The sequence below is a fragment of the Mercurialis annua genome, linkage group LG1-X (assembly GCF_937616625.2).
Source record: "Mercurialis annua linkage group LG1-X, ddMerAnnu1.2, whole genome shotgun sequence".
In the NCBI taxonomy this organism is placed as follows: Eukaryota; Viridiplantae; Streptophyta; class Magnoliopsida; order Malpighiales; family Euphorbiaceae; genus Mercurialis; species Mercurialis annua.
Genome location: NC_065570.1, coordinates 55,846,536 through 55,858,986, shown reverse-complemented (window position 1 = coordinate 55,858,986; position 12,451 = coordinate 55,846,536). Strand labels below are relative to the sequence as shown.

The 12,451-nt window shown below is 33.6% G+C and overlaps 1 protein-coding gene across 2 annotated transcripts; it reads right to left on the bottom strand.

Annotated features, from left to right (window-relative positions):
* Positions 1-7,026: 7,026 nt before the first annotated feature.
* LOC126664774 (amino acid permease 3-like) lies at positions 7,027-12,270 on the bottom strand. Of its 2 annotated transcripts, XM_050357320.2 has the most exons (6): positions 12,148-12,270; positions 10,387-10,520; positions 10,070-10,303; positions 8,795-8,888; positions 8,333-8,690; positions 7,027-7,872 (listed from the first exon to the last, which is right to left on the bottom strand). In XM_050357320.2, exons 2-6 carry the CDS (start codon positions 10,499-10,501, stop codon positions 7,216-7,218), a joined length of 1,458 nt encoding a protein of 485 aa, XP_050213277.1. In that variant the 5' UTR covers positions 10,502-10,520; positions 12,148-12,270; the 3' UTR covers positions 7,027-7,215. The 2 variants fall into 2 exon arrangements, with proteins under 2 accessions (XP_050213277.1, XP_055960106.1); XM_056104131.1 differs by lacking the exon at positions 12,148-12,270 and having other exon boundaries at positions 10,387-10,615.
* Between the last annotated feature and the right edge of the window lie 181 nt (positions 12,271-12,451).

Here is a 12,451-nt window from a genome sequence, read left to right as displayed (position 1 = left end):
TTTCTGTGTTTCAACTGTGGAAAACCGGGTCATATGGCACGCAAGTGTCGGAACAGACCAGGGGGTTTGATAGGAGTATTTTTACTCCTATCTTTAGCGTCGTTTCCGCATGCTTTATTAACGTTTTATCACGGTTTTATGGTATTTCGTATGCATTACTACGTGTTTTAGTATTTCAGGTACTTAGGAGCATTGCGGAAGCATTTTGGTGCAAAAGTTGGAAAAGACGACAAAAGCGATGCGGAAGCTCATTTGCAAATCTGAAAAGCTGACCCCGGGGCACTAATTGACCAATTTGGACTAGCTCGAAGCCTCAAATGAACTCGTGATCTTCATGAAAGTTAAAGTAGACGTCCTGAGCTTTCCAACGGTTCAAGAATCGACTGAATCGGACATTTCTACACCGAGTTACGAAGGTTTGAAGATCGAGATTTGGAGCAGAAAATGGCAGCTCGAATCGGGCTTCTCATTTAGCCCAAGGAGCTCTATTCGAACTTGGGCTTGCTGGAATGGGGAAATCTTAAGTCAAGATGCATTAAGGCTTTATTAATTTGTTATTTTGGGCCCAACACATGTGTAATTGAATGTTTGTCTTTTTCCTTCTTTTGTAAGTACTATATATATGGGGCCTTATCTTTATTTTAGGTATAGAAGATTTTGCTAGACATTATTCTATTTTGTACTTTTGAATCTTCTCCTAATTTTAGAAATCCCCAAGTGTAGTCCTTACCTTCTTCAATAGAATTTCCAGATTTTCATATTTTCCTCCATTGTTGAATACTTAAGCTTTTTCTATTGAAGATTTATTCTCATTTTATTATTGAAGTATTATCTTATTGAATGTTATTGGCTTGGGTTTCTACAAAGGTAATTAGATCTATCTCTCAATGATTTATTATTCTATTTGCTTGATGTTTGTTGTTTTAGCCATGGTTGGCTAAACCCCATGTTTGGGGGTTAATTTGAATCTTAGTTGTGTATGATTGGGTTAGGGTTTTGGGGTTGTGTTGATTGTTCTAATTAAGGAACCTAAAGCTTGCTTAGATTAGCTACCTAAGTATTGTTCTTAAATTAATTCTCACCTTGAGAGAGGGTTTATTAGTTGGATTTGATTAATTAGAGACTTAATTAGTAACACCATGAGAGTGGGTTAGTAATTAGGTGGCCTATGAGTTGTGATTTATTTGTTAATTGCCTCTATTTGCGTTTGGTGCTACGAGAGTAGGTTAAGCTCGATTAGTTGCGGTTTTGTAGCTCCTTGAGGCTCGAGAGAGCGGGAGTTGCGGTCTAGAACACTCGGTCCTCGTTTAGAACCCTAAACCCGATACCCTTGATTGCATGACCTAGGAGGATTATTAGCTCCCAAACCTCTTTATCACTTGAATTTCGTTAATTATTATAGTGTTTACTCGTTTCTTTAAATTAGTAATTTGTTAATTCCTAGATAGCATAAGTTTTTAGTAGTTGGTTGATTGGTTCATTAAGAAAAACACTTATTCTCTTGCTAAACGAATTGAATCGCAACTAAGTTCATTCTCATCGATAATCACTCTTGAATTCACTCCTTGTGGGATCGATAACTCGGACTTAGGTCCACTCTATTACAAGTTGGGGTTTATTCTCAACAGCAGCCCCTCAGGCTAACCTGACTGAAGAGCCGTTTGTGGCTATGATCACTGAGGTGATGGCTGAGATCAACCTTGTTGGTGGATCAGAAGGGTGGTGGGTAGACACGGGCGCATCTCGCCATGTCTGTCATGATCGTGCTATGTTTAAGACATACACTGCTGTTGAAGACAAGAAAGTGCTGTTGGGTGACACTCACACCACTACTGTTGCTGGAATTGGAAGTGTCGAACTGAAGTTCACTTCAGGGAAGACATTGATCTTGAACTTGAAGGATGTAATGCATACTCCTATGATGAGGAAGAATCTGGTGTCTGGCTATCTTCTCAACAAGGCTGGGTTTTTTCAAACTATTGGGGGTGATTTGTACACCATCACTAAGAATGGTATTTTTGTGGGAAAGGGTTATGCTTGTGAGAATATGTTCAAGATGAATGTTGAAATTAATAAAGTATCTGCTTCAGTTTACTTGTTGTCTGATTTTAATGTTTGGCATGCTAGACTTTGTCACGTTAATAAACGGATAATTAATAATATGAGTAATCTAGGATTAATTCCTAAAATGACTTTAAATGATTTTGAAAAATGTGAATTTTGCAGTCAGGCTAAAATAACAAAAACGTCACATAGATCAGTAATTAGAGAATCTGAACCATTAGATTTAATTCATTCTGATATATGTGAACTTGATGGAACTTTGACTAGAAATGGCAAACGTTATTTTATCACTTTTATTGATGATTGTTCTGATTTTACTTTTGTGTACTTGATGAAAAATAAAAGTGATGCACTTGATATGTTCAAGTTATTTGTTACAGAAATTGAAAATCAATTTAATAAGAAAATCAAAAGATTTCGCAGTGATAGAGGTACTGAATATGAATCAAGCTTGTTTATAGATTTCTATAACTCGCATGGTATAGTACATGAAAGAACTGCACCTTATTCTCCTGAAATGAACGGTAAAGCCAAAAGAAAAAATAGAACATTTACAGAAGCTGTAGTGTCTATTTTATTAAACTCAGGTGCTGCTTCTTATTGGTGGGGTGAAATATTATTGACTGTTTGCTACGTGCTAAACAGAGTACCAAAATCGAACAATAAAATTTCACCTTATGAGATTTTAAAGAAAAGACAACCAAATTTGTCTTATTTGAGAACATGGGGCTGTTTAGCCTATGTTAGGATTCCTGATCCAAAACGAATAAAATTAGCAAGTAGAGCCTATGAATGTGTGTTCATTGGGTATGCAGTCAATAGCAAGGCATACAAATTTTATGACTTGACTGCACGAGTGATTATTGAATCCGTAGATGCTGATTTTTATGAACAGAAATTTCCTTTTAAATTAGGAAATAGTGGGGGCGAATCATCTAGTAGCATTCCTGTTGTCAGGAATAATGAGATTACAGATGATATAGAACCAGAGATCAGAAGGAGTAAAAGAGCTAGAATCTCGAAAGACTTTGGTCCAGATTTCCAAGTCTATTCTTTAGAGGAGGATCCTGCAAACCTCCAGGAAGCTCTAACTTCTTTAGATGCTGATCTTTGGCAAGAAGCCATAAATGATGAGATGGAATCTTTGGAGTCCAATAAGACTTGGCATTTGACTGATTTACCCCCCGGTTGCAAGACCATAGGTTGTAAGTGGATTTTGAAAAAGAAAATGAAACCTGATGGCACAGTTGATAAATATAAAGCTCGACTAGTGGCTAAGGGTTATAGACAACGTGAAAACGTTGATTTCTTTGATACCTATTCACCAGTTACTAGAATAACATCCATTAGAGTGCTGATTTCGATCGCTGCACTTTATGATTTGGTAGTACACCAAATGGATGTTAAGACCGCTTTTTTGAATGGTGAATTGGAGGAAGAAATTTACATGGACCAACCTGAAGGTTTTGTGATACATGGACAGGAACAAAAAGTGTGCAAGTTAGACAAATCCTTGTATGGTCTAAAACAGGCACCTAAACAATGGCATGAGAAATTTGATAATCTTGTCATCTCAAATGGTTTTAAAGTGAATGAAAGTGACAAATGTATATATTATAAATCTGAGAATGAGCTTTGTACTTTCATATGTTTATATGTTGATGACTTGTTGATTTTTGGATCAAATATTCATGTCGTGAATGCTGTGAAATCAATGTTGGGTGCCAACTTTGATATGAAAGATCTAGGTGAAGCGAATGTCATTCTTGGCATAAAAATAACTAGATCTGAAAAAGGAATTTCTTTAGATCAATCTCACTATGTTGAGAAGATTCTAAAGAAATATAACTACATCGACTGTAAACCTGCATGTACACCTTATGATCCAAGTGTAAAACTTTTTAAGAACACTGGTGATAGTGTACGACAGTCTGAATATGCGAGCATCATTGGCAGTCTTCGATATGCCACTGATTGTACTAGACCCGACATTGCATATGTCGTTGGATTACTGTGCAGGTTTACTAGTAGACCTAGTATTGAGCACTGGCATGCTATTGAAAGGGTAATGAGATACCTTAAAAGAACCATGAATCTTGGACTACATTATTTGAAGCATCCTGCTGTACTTGAAGGGTACAGTGATGCAGATTGGAATACATTGTCAGATGATTCCAAAGCAACGAGCGGCTATATTTTTAGTATAGCTGGTGGAGCTGTTTCTTGGAAGTCAAAGAAACAGACGATTCTGGCTCAATCTACGATGGAGTCAGAAATGATAGCACTAGCTGCTGCTAGTGAAGAAGCAGGGTGGCTAAGAAGCCTGCTAGCTGAGATTCCCTTATGGAAAAGACCGATACCAGCTGTGTTGATCCATTGCGATAGTACCGCGGCTATTGCAAAAATTGAGAACCGTTATTATAATGGTAAGAAACGACAGATACGTCGTAAGCACAGCACTGTTAGAGAATTTATCTCAACAGGGGCTGTTAGAGTGGATCATGTACGCACTGATGATAACTTAGCAGATCCTTTGACGAAAGGATTAGCTAGAGAGAAAGTCCATAAAACTTCCAAGGGAATGGGACTATTGCCTATAGAATGAATCATTCATAATGGTAACCCGACCTAACTGACTGGAGATCCCAAGAAATAGGTTCAATGGGTAATAACAAGTTATGAATGATATGAGCCAGAACATGCAAAATTGAGGCATGATTCCTGAAGCGATTAGAGGATGAGTTAATAGAATCTCTTAATGAAGTCTATACTCCATTTGGAGTGGAGTACCTAGCTACGGGAGTACTCTTGATAGCTTCACCTTTGTGAATGTGAAAGTGGGGCCGCTTTCTATGAAATTTGAGGCAAAATTTCTAGAGCGTTCACTAAACTGGGATAGACGTGCATGGCCATAAACGCACGGGCTTTTGAATACACTCTTAGAAAAGGTTGTGTGTGGTTAGATGTCCGAGATAGAGTTCAAGACTACGAGTCACTCTTGTTGAATCAGAATCTAACACACTACGCAAAGGTTCAAATCGAAAGATACCTCTGCTTAAGCGCAATCTTACTGGATCAGAAATTGCTCGAGAAATTATTTTTAAAATTCAAAGTGGGGGATTGTTGGTACAAAAATTGAATTTGAAAAGATAAGAAAAAGAAAAGTGCTAAGTGAGAGTAAAGAGAGTATTGTGGAAATCCCACATTGCTTAGGAGAGCTCATTTAATTGAGCTTATAAGGGTGATCTCTCACACTTGGGTTTGGTCCCCAAGGGGTACCCAGTTTTGTGAACCGGCTAGGAGTTACATCCTACCCGATTTACCACACACGCGCGCGCGCCGTCCGTCCGGTCGGACGGCCGGCCGGCCGGCTGGTCTGGTCTGGTCTGGTTCGGTTTTAGCACTTAATAAATTTTTTATTTCTGAAATCTTTTTGTAACGGTTTTAATTTTGAATAAAACACAATCCCTGATTTGTCTCCCACGTTTTGACTGATTGTTTTAATAAAGGAAAACGTTTTGATTTAATTTTACCGTTTCAGTTTTATTATTGCTATAAAACTGCTGTCTTCCCCATCAGATAAAATAAGTTTAACAGAACAGCTATTTTCTTACAAAAACAAAACTGAGTTCTTGAGCAATAGACAGAAAGGTGTAATTGACCGCTGAATACAGTGCAGTATTCATCGGAGTTCGGCTGTTTTATCCTGGGGGCGACGTGGTACGTACGACTGCTTGCACAGTCAGAGGCAGAGCCGCGAAACGTCTTAAAGAGAGCGACCTAGTCCGCGACTCAGCCAGAAACATTGTTTGGTAATTTCGTTCCATTTCATAAACTGTTCCAACAATTCAATCCATATTTTTGGTTCAAATTATATCAAAAACTATTTTTTATATATAATTTAAAATGAGCGAAATTTGTGTTTGATTATTTGGCTCGATTTTTACACTCCCTTAATCTTACACCTCAATAGCTAAATTGATGATCCAGATTCATTAAACTATCTCGCGGCTTCGACTGTTAACACAAATGGTATGTAAATCTTTTTACATCATACAATGGGCCATGTAGTGTGATTTCTTTATAAAAATTATTGGCCTAATGGTATTAAAAAGCCAAAAAAATTTCTATCTAGTTCCTTGCAAATCTATCTAATTTGTTAAAAATCGATTTGATATTTTTAAAAATTAATGTATCCGAATCATGTGTCATCACAATTAACAATTCTTTTTCTATTCAACTTTGAAAAAACTTCACATATGCAATTTCTATTATAGATATAATTACATCAATTTTGATAAAGTGGATAGATTTACAATAAATTTGTAAAATTTGGATAGATTTACAAATTTTGAAAGATTTGGATATATTTTTAAAAAGTTGTTTTTTTTTGGCATTTTGACACCATTAATTCAAAATTATTCAGTTATTATAATAAATGATATATATTCTAATAAAATAAACTTTATTGATATAAATAAATAAATTTTAGTTATTGAACTTATTTCGGTCTAAATAAAAATAAAAATATCAAAGACACATAAACAAACTATATTTTTTTGTTTATCTAAAAATATAATATAATTTATCAATATATTTTCATATTTTTGTATATATTTAAACTAGTTTATACTGAAATTAATTGGGCGAATAGACTGTACTTTATTTATGTCAATTAAGTGATTCAACTAAATTTGTTAACGTAACTGGACACTTTTTATTAATAACCTGTTATGATGTAAAAAGAAATCACTGGAATTCCTTGATGATTTCCACGGACAAAATATTTGGTAATAGTACTCACCACCTGATCACCTTATGACATTATAATTGAATTAGATTTTGGTACTTAATTGTATTATTTCATCTTGGGTTGGACCTTATTGCATTACTGAGTCGATTAATTGGATTAAATGCAAATACAATGATCATCTAGAGAAAGGGAGAAAAAAAGAAAGCAAGTGATTCAAGAGTCACATCAAGAAGATGGAACTTTTTTTCCATATTGAAACTTGATCTAAGATTTTGAAACATTCAATTGCATGTGAATAGACAAATGTATTATACTTGCCCCTTCAATTTGTTTTTTCCTAAGCTGAAGTAACTTCAACATCAGATTTGTATCCTTTATCTTCACTCCTCAGGAATTCATCAGTAAACAGTCTGGAATGGCTTGATAGACTTTAGATCACCGATAACTCCCGCAATGGATCCCGCAGCAGCAGCAATGGTAATTACAAGGCAAGCTGCACTTAGTATTTGAAGGCAGAGCCATCTTGTGCTCCATTTTGGTATCTTTTTTTGTGCTATATACATCTCTACTGGAAAATAAACGGTCAATGGCCAAAATCCCAATGCTCCCAGCAAACCAACAATGTCGTTAAAGAACGGAAGCAACATTGATATCACAGTCGTGAAAACAACAAAAATTGTCCTCCATACCACTCTAAAGAGATTGAGATTGAAGGGGCGGCGACATCCGGGAATTGGAATTTTGATATCCTCAGTAATGAATCCATTATCTGGATATCTTTGTGCTGCTGCTTTTTCGACGAATGCGAATAAGGGTTGGCAGTAGACTTGGTATGCACCGACTAGATGGACTACTATCGCGACGTTGGCAATGTCTAGTAGCCAATAGGGGTTGTAGAAGCCGAATCCGGTTAAGAGATTTCCGGGAGACATGTCTCCGAATGCAGCATAGCCAAAGCAACCACATAACATGTAGAAAAGGGTTGTTACTGACACACTTGTTAGAGTTGCTTTCTTCATTGTCTTGGATTCTGATGGTGGTGATTTTACTGTGTCCTGTCACAAAACCGATCATGACAATTAGTTTAGCTTCTAAATTACTATGCAGCACGAAAACAGAAACGCCAAAAAAAAAAAATTAAAGCGTTGACAGCGAAACGACACTTTTTTTTACTGGAACAGATTGTAAATATTGAATTTCAGAGTTTTATAAGCATTTTGCAGAATAAAATATTGAAACATAACTTTGGAAACGCCGAAACGTAAACAGCAAAACAATTTTTTTTATAAGAATAGGTTGTTCATATTGAAACTAAAACCCTAAAACGTTAACCAACAACATGCTGAAATAAAAACATTGAAAAACAGTAAACAAAAAAACAGTATTTATATCATACGAATAGATTGTAAATATTGAATTTTGGAGTTTCAAAACGAAACGCCAAATGCAAGAGAACTTTATGTGCAACATAGGCAAATTATCAATTATGTATGCATAAGCTAATTATATTTATACCTGAATCTCAATTAGTATGATAGAGTAAGAATAGGCGAAAGCAATGTCGCCGAGAGCTTGGAAGCTCCTCCAGATCTTCTGAGTTTGAGTTACAGTTGCTCCGATGCTAATTCCGGTTGAACTTCCCATGAATTTCCCATTTTGTGCAACTTGAGTAATTCCAAGTCCAAGACCAATTATTGAGTAAGTAAAGGACATAACAGCAGCGAGTATGGAGAGCCACCATAGCTGATCAAAATCAGGAATTTGAGAGAAAATTATTTCTGTAATTCCAAACGCAATCATGTAAGGATTTGCATTCATTTTGCATGGATTTTTGCCACCACTCGCGTGAAAACAGTTCGACCTTTTTATAGCCCTGTTTCACCACAATTAACCCAAGAAAAGTTTTTATCAGCACCACATAATTCTATGAACAAAAACCGAGAAACCAAGAATTTTGGATCAAAATTTAGAACTCACATCATGCTAATAGATGAAGCAATTGTGTAACCAATGGCAACTCCAAAAAGATTCAAATATTGAACAAATCCACATATCTTGACCTTAGCTCCACCTGATCAGGAAATGCAAGAAAATGGTAAGCATATCAAGAACTCCAGATTTCTAAATTAGTGAACTCAGGTGTTAAAAATTGGATAAAAGACATGGTATCAGATTATTTTTATCGTATATTACAATTTGATATCAAAAATTTAATTTATACTATCAAATAGCACTAAAATTTTAATTTTTATTCCAAGTTGTAAAACATTTCAAAGTCAAAATAAATTAAGAACAAATTGTGAACGTGCCCCTAACTTTGTGTCACAAGGTCATTTACCCAATTTATACTTTTTTGAGCAACTAACCAAAACTCTTCATTTTTTGGTCAGATTACCTGATAATTTATATTTTTATTGCAAAAAATAGATTTAGGATAATTTTATCGCAACAATTTGGAATTCTCTAATTTCTTTTTTGTATCCCTCACCTCCGATTTATATTTTACGCGTTTTAAAAATACAATTATGGAATAATTTGATCTAAAAATGAAGAATTTTGAGATTAGTTGCTCAAAAAAGTATAAATTAAAATTTAATGACTTCATGTTATAAATTTAGGGGGCGCTTTGACCTTTTGTTTAATAAATTAATGTACCAATTCAATATAATATGTTATATAGAATTTGTTGTTATAAGAGGTAACATGATCGGATGGTGACCAACATGAAGACTGATAAGTATATCATGTGTTGATTCGGTAGCTATATTAAATATCCTCAAAAATTACACTCCTTTCATGTGTTAATCAAAAAAAATAAAAATACATTATAAACAAATTTAGACAGTTTAGTGTGAGTTTGAATTCTCACAAAAAAAATTTCCTTCTCCAATTATCAAAAAAAAAATAAAAAAATATAAGAAATTATTATTGAAATGTATATAATCTTTTTCATACACCAAGATAATTTTATATATCAATAACTTTGATCATTTAGAGGTATGCCTAGATTATCAAATTTATGTATTTGATGATCTATTCTATTTTTTTAAATCTGCTAAATAATTTTATATATTCATAATTTTGATGGATATATTTCTATAGAGAAAATTAGAGACAGTCTAATCTGTTAAAATTAGAGATATTTCAAACATTTTAAGTAGATTAAAATTATAGAATTTTTCTTCTCTAACTGAACCAATTAAATGAAAACTTTGATATAAATGAAAACGTTGACACAACTGAGAGGCATACCAAGATTGGTGCGAACAGCATCCATGTAAGTGTAATTTCGTTTGCCGGTAAGAGGATCGCCGGAACGGTAGCAAGCGGAGAGGAGTGTAGAAGTGTAGTAAGTGACAAAAGAAAACAAGAACATAACGGCCGGACCAGCAACCCAACCAAGCTGAGCAATTGCCCACGCTAAAGACAGAACTCCAGATCCTATCACTGCTGTTATTATATGGGCACTTGCGGTCCACACAGTCCCTGAAATTCATTCAAAAATTTATATATATACACAAAATAAAATCTACCATTTTGAATTAAAGAGATTATATATGCTAGTTTACCAGTTCGCTTGGGACGGCCATCGTCATCAACCCATTTAGAAGCAGAAACTTGAGTTTGCATGTCAATGGAGACATCAAAAACTTGGTGTGATGAATGATTCTTGGCTGCTGCCATTTTCTTCTAATCCCAATAGCTAAACAAAGAACAGTAAAAGAAGTGATGGGAATGTGTTAGAGATTCAGAATTGAACTCAACTCGAATGAAAGATGCAGTGAACGGCAATAAGCTAGAGTTGGTATTTATAGAAATAAATTGCTCAAAATATATAGTAGACCAGCACGTGTATTTAACACCCATATGACTCTGACCCGGACCAGCTCAGTATTTGTTTCTTACGTTAATCAAAGTAGTAGCACAGATTAATTAATTTTATTTTACTATGTACTAACTATTGCACTTTTTTTAAAGAAAAAGAGAAATGAAATCTGAAAAAATCAGTGCCAAGACTACCAACCATTAACTAACAAGCACTGCTACCAGACTCGTGCACACTCCACAACGCACTTTCTCTCACAGTCTTTCTTTCTAGAGGTCAGCACCAATACGTCATTCAGTTTCTTTTTAAGGTTAATTAATTAAAAAAATTAAACTTAAATTTAATAATTTATTGATCTTCATTGAAATTTATTTGTAGTAAAAATAAATATTTTAAATCAGATTAAAATCGATAAAATTTAAAGTATTAATTAAGTTGATAAAGGAAACCTAAAAATTTGAATATTTTAATTTGCAAAATATGTCATTTATATAACAGCAATAATGTTTGTATAAAAATGCAAGTAAAAATGCAGTATTAAAATTTTATTGATTTCTTACTTCAAAAAAATAATTATTGATTTCCACAATGAGATTTTATGTATTTTTTACATGAATGAGTAGATCAGTAGAAATATCAGTAAATAATGCGAAAAAAGAAATTGATATCAACTATCAAGAGTCTTTATTTAGCATGTAATAAATTCAGAATCCATGTAAAAATCCTAAAGATTTACTATATAGATACTCGAAGAGTGCTAAAATATAAATAAATGGTCCCTCCTTGAACAACTTTTCTTTTTTCTACATTAAATCAAAGGCCTAATCACTCAAAAACCCCTCACCTTTAAACTTTTTTTCAATTCCACCCCGACGTTGAAAATTTGTCAATTTTACCCACTTTTGAATTTTTCGTTTTCAATTGTACCCCAATATTTTAATTTTTGTTAATTTTTTTACTTAAATGATGAAATCATTCAATTAATTAAGTCTAAACATGAAATTAAATTCTTTTTTATTCAAAAAAGTATAAATAAGTCCTTTATTTTTAAAAACTAACTAAAAACCATAATCAAATTAACACTAATTTAAATTCTTAATTAATTTAACTAAATTTAAATAAATTTTTAAAATAAACAATTAATATATGCGAGACATGGAGAATGTTTTAAACAAATTTCCAAACGCAAAAGACGTTAATTTAATTTTTCAGGACAAAAATGCAAAATATGGTAAAATTGACAAATTTTCAACGTCAGGGTATGATTGAAAAGAGGCTAAAAGGTCGGGGTTTTTTAAGACATTAAGCCTAAATCAAATGATGCAAACCCTGTTCATCCAATAAGTGATTTAATAACATGAAGCTAGCATGAATATGTAAAAATACAAATTGGGAAGTACATACTTTTGTTACTTTAAAAATAAATAAACTCCTCTTGGAACATTCATAAAATGTTAACTACATTTACTACAAAAATAAATAAATAAATAAATAAAGCTCTTACCTAAAATCCACACCCTTCTTTCTTGTCTTGAGCTTCTCTAGTTTTTTCTTTTAGATATATAAAAAAACTGATTTATCAAATGATAAAGCTCTAAAGAAGAGAAATGGAGAAGAAGAATGGAGATGATTGATTTGAATGAAAATTCGATAGTTATATAGAAAATGAAACATTATTCTAATCAACCTCTTTAAAGGACCACCTATGAATGCAAATTCCAATTTCCAATTGCTTTTAACTCTCATCCATCCTTATTGTTAGGGAATATGGTTCCTTTCATAATTCATTCCATTAAGTATATACTCAG

Coding starts and splice junctions, on each gene's coding strand:
- LOC126664774 (XM_050357320.2), bottom strand. CDS start 10,501: ATGGCAGCAGCCAAGAATCATTCATCACACCAAGTTTTTGATGTCTCC. Junction 10,304..10,386: donor TGGCCGTCCCAAGCGAACTG/GTAAACTAGCAT, acceptor AATGAATTTCAG/GGACTGTGTGGACCGCAAGT. Junction 7,873..8,332: donor TCATACTAATTGAGATTCAG/GTATAAATATAA, acceptor GTTTTGTGACAG/GACACAGTAAAATCACCACC.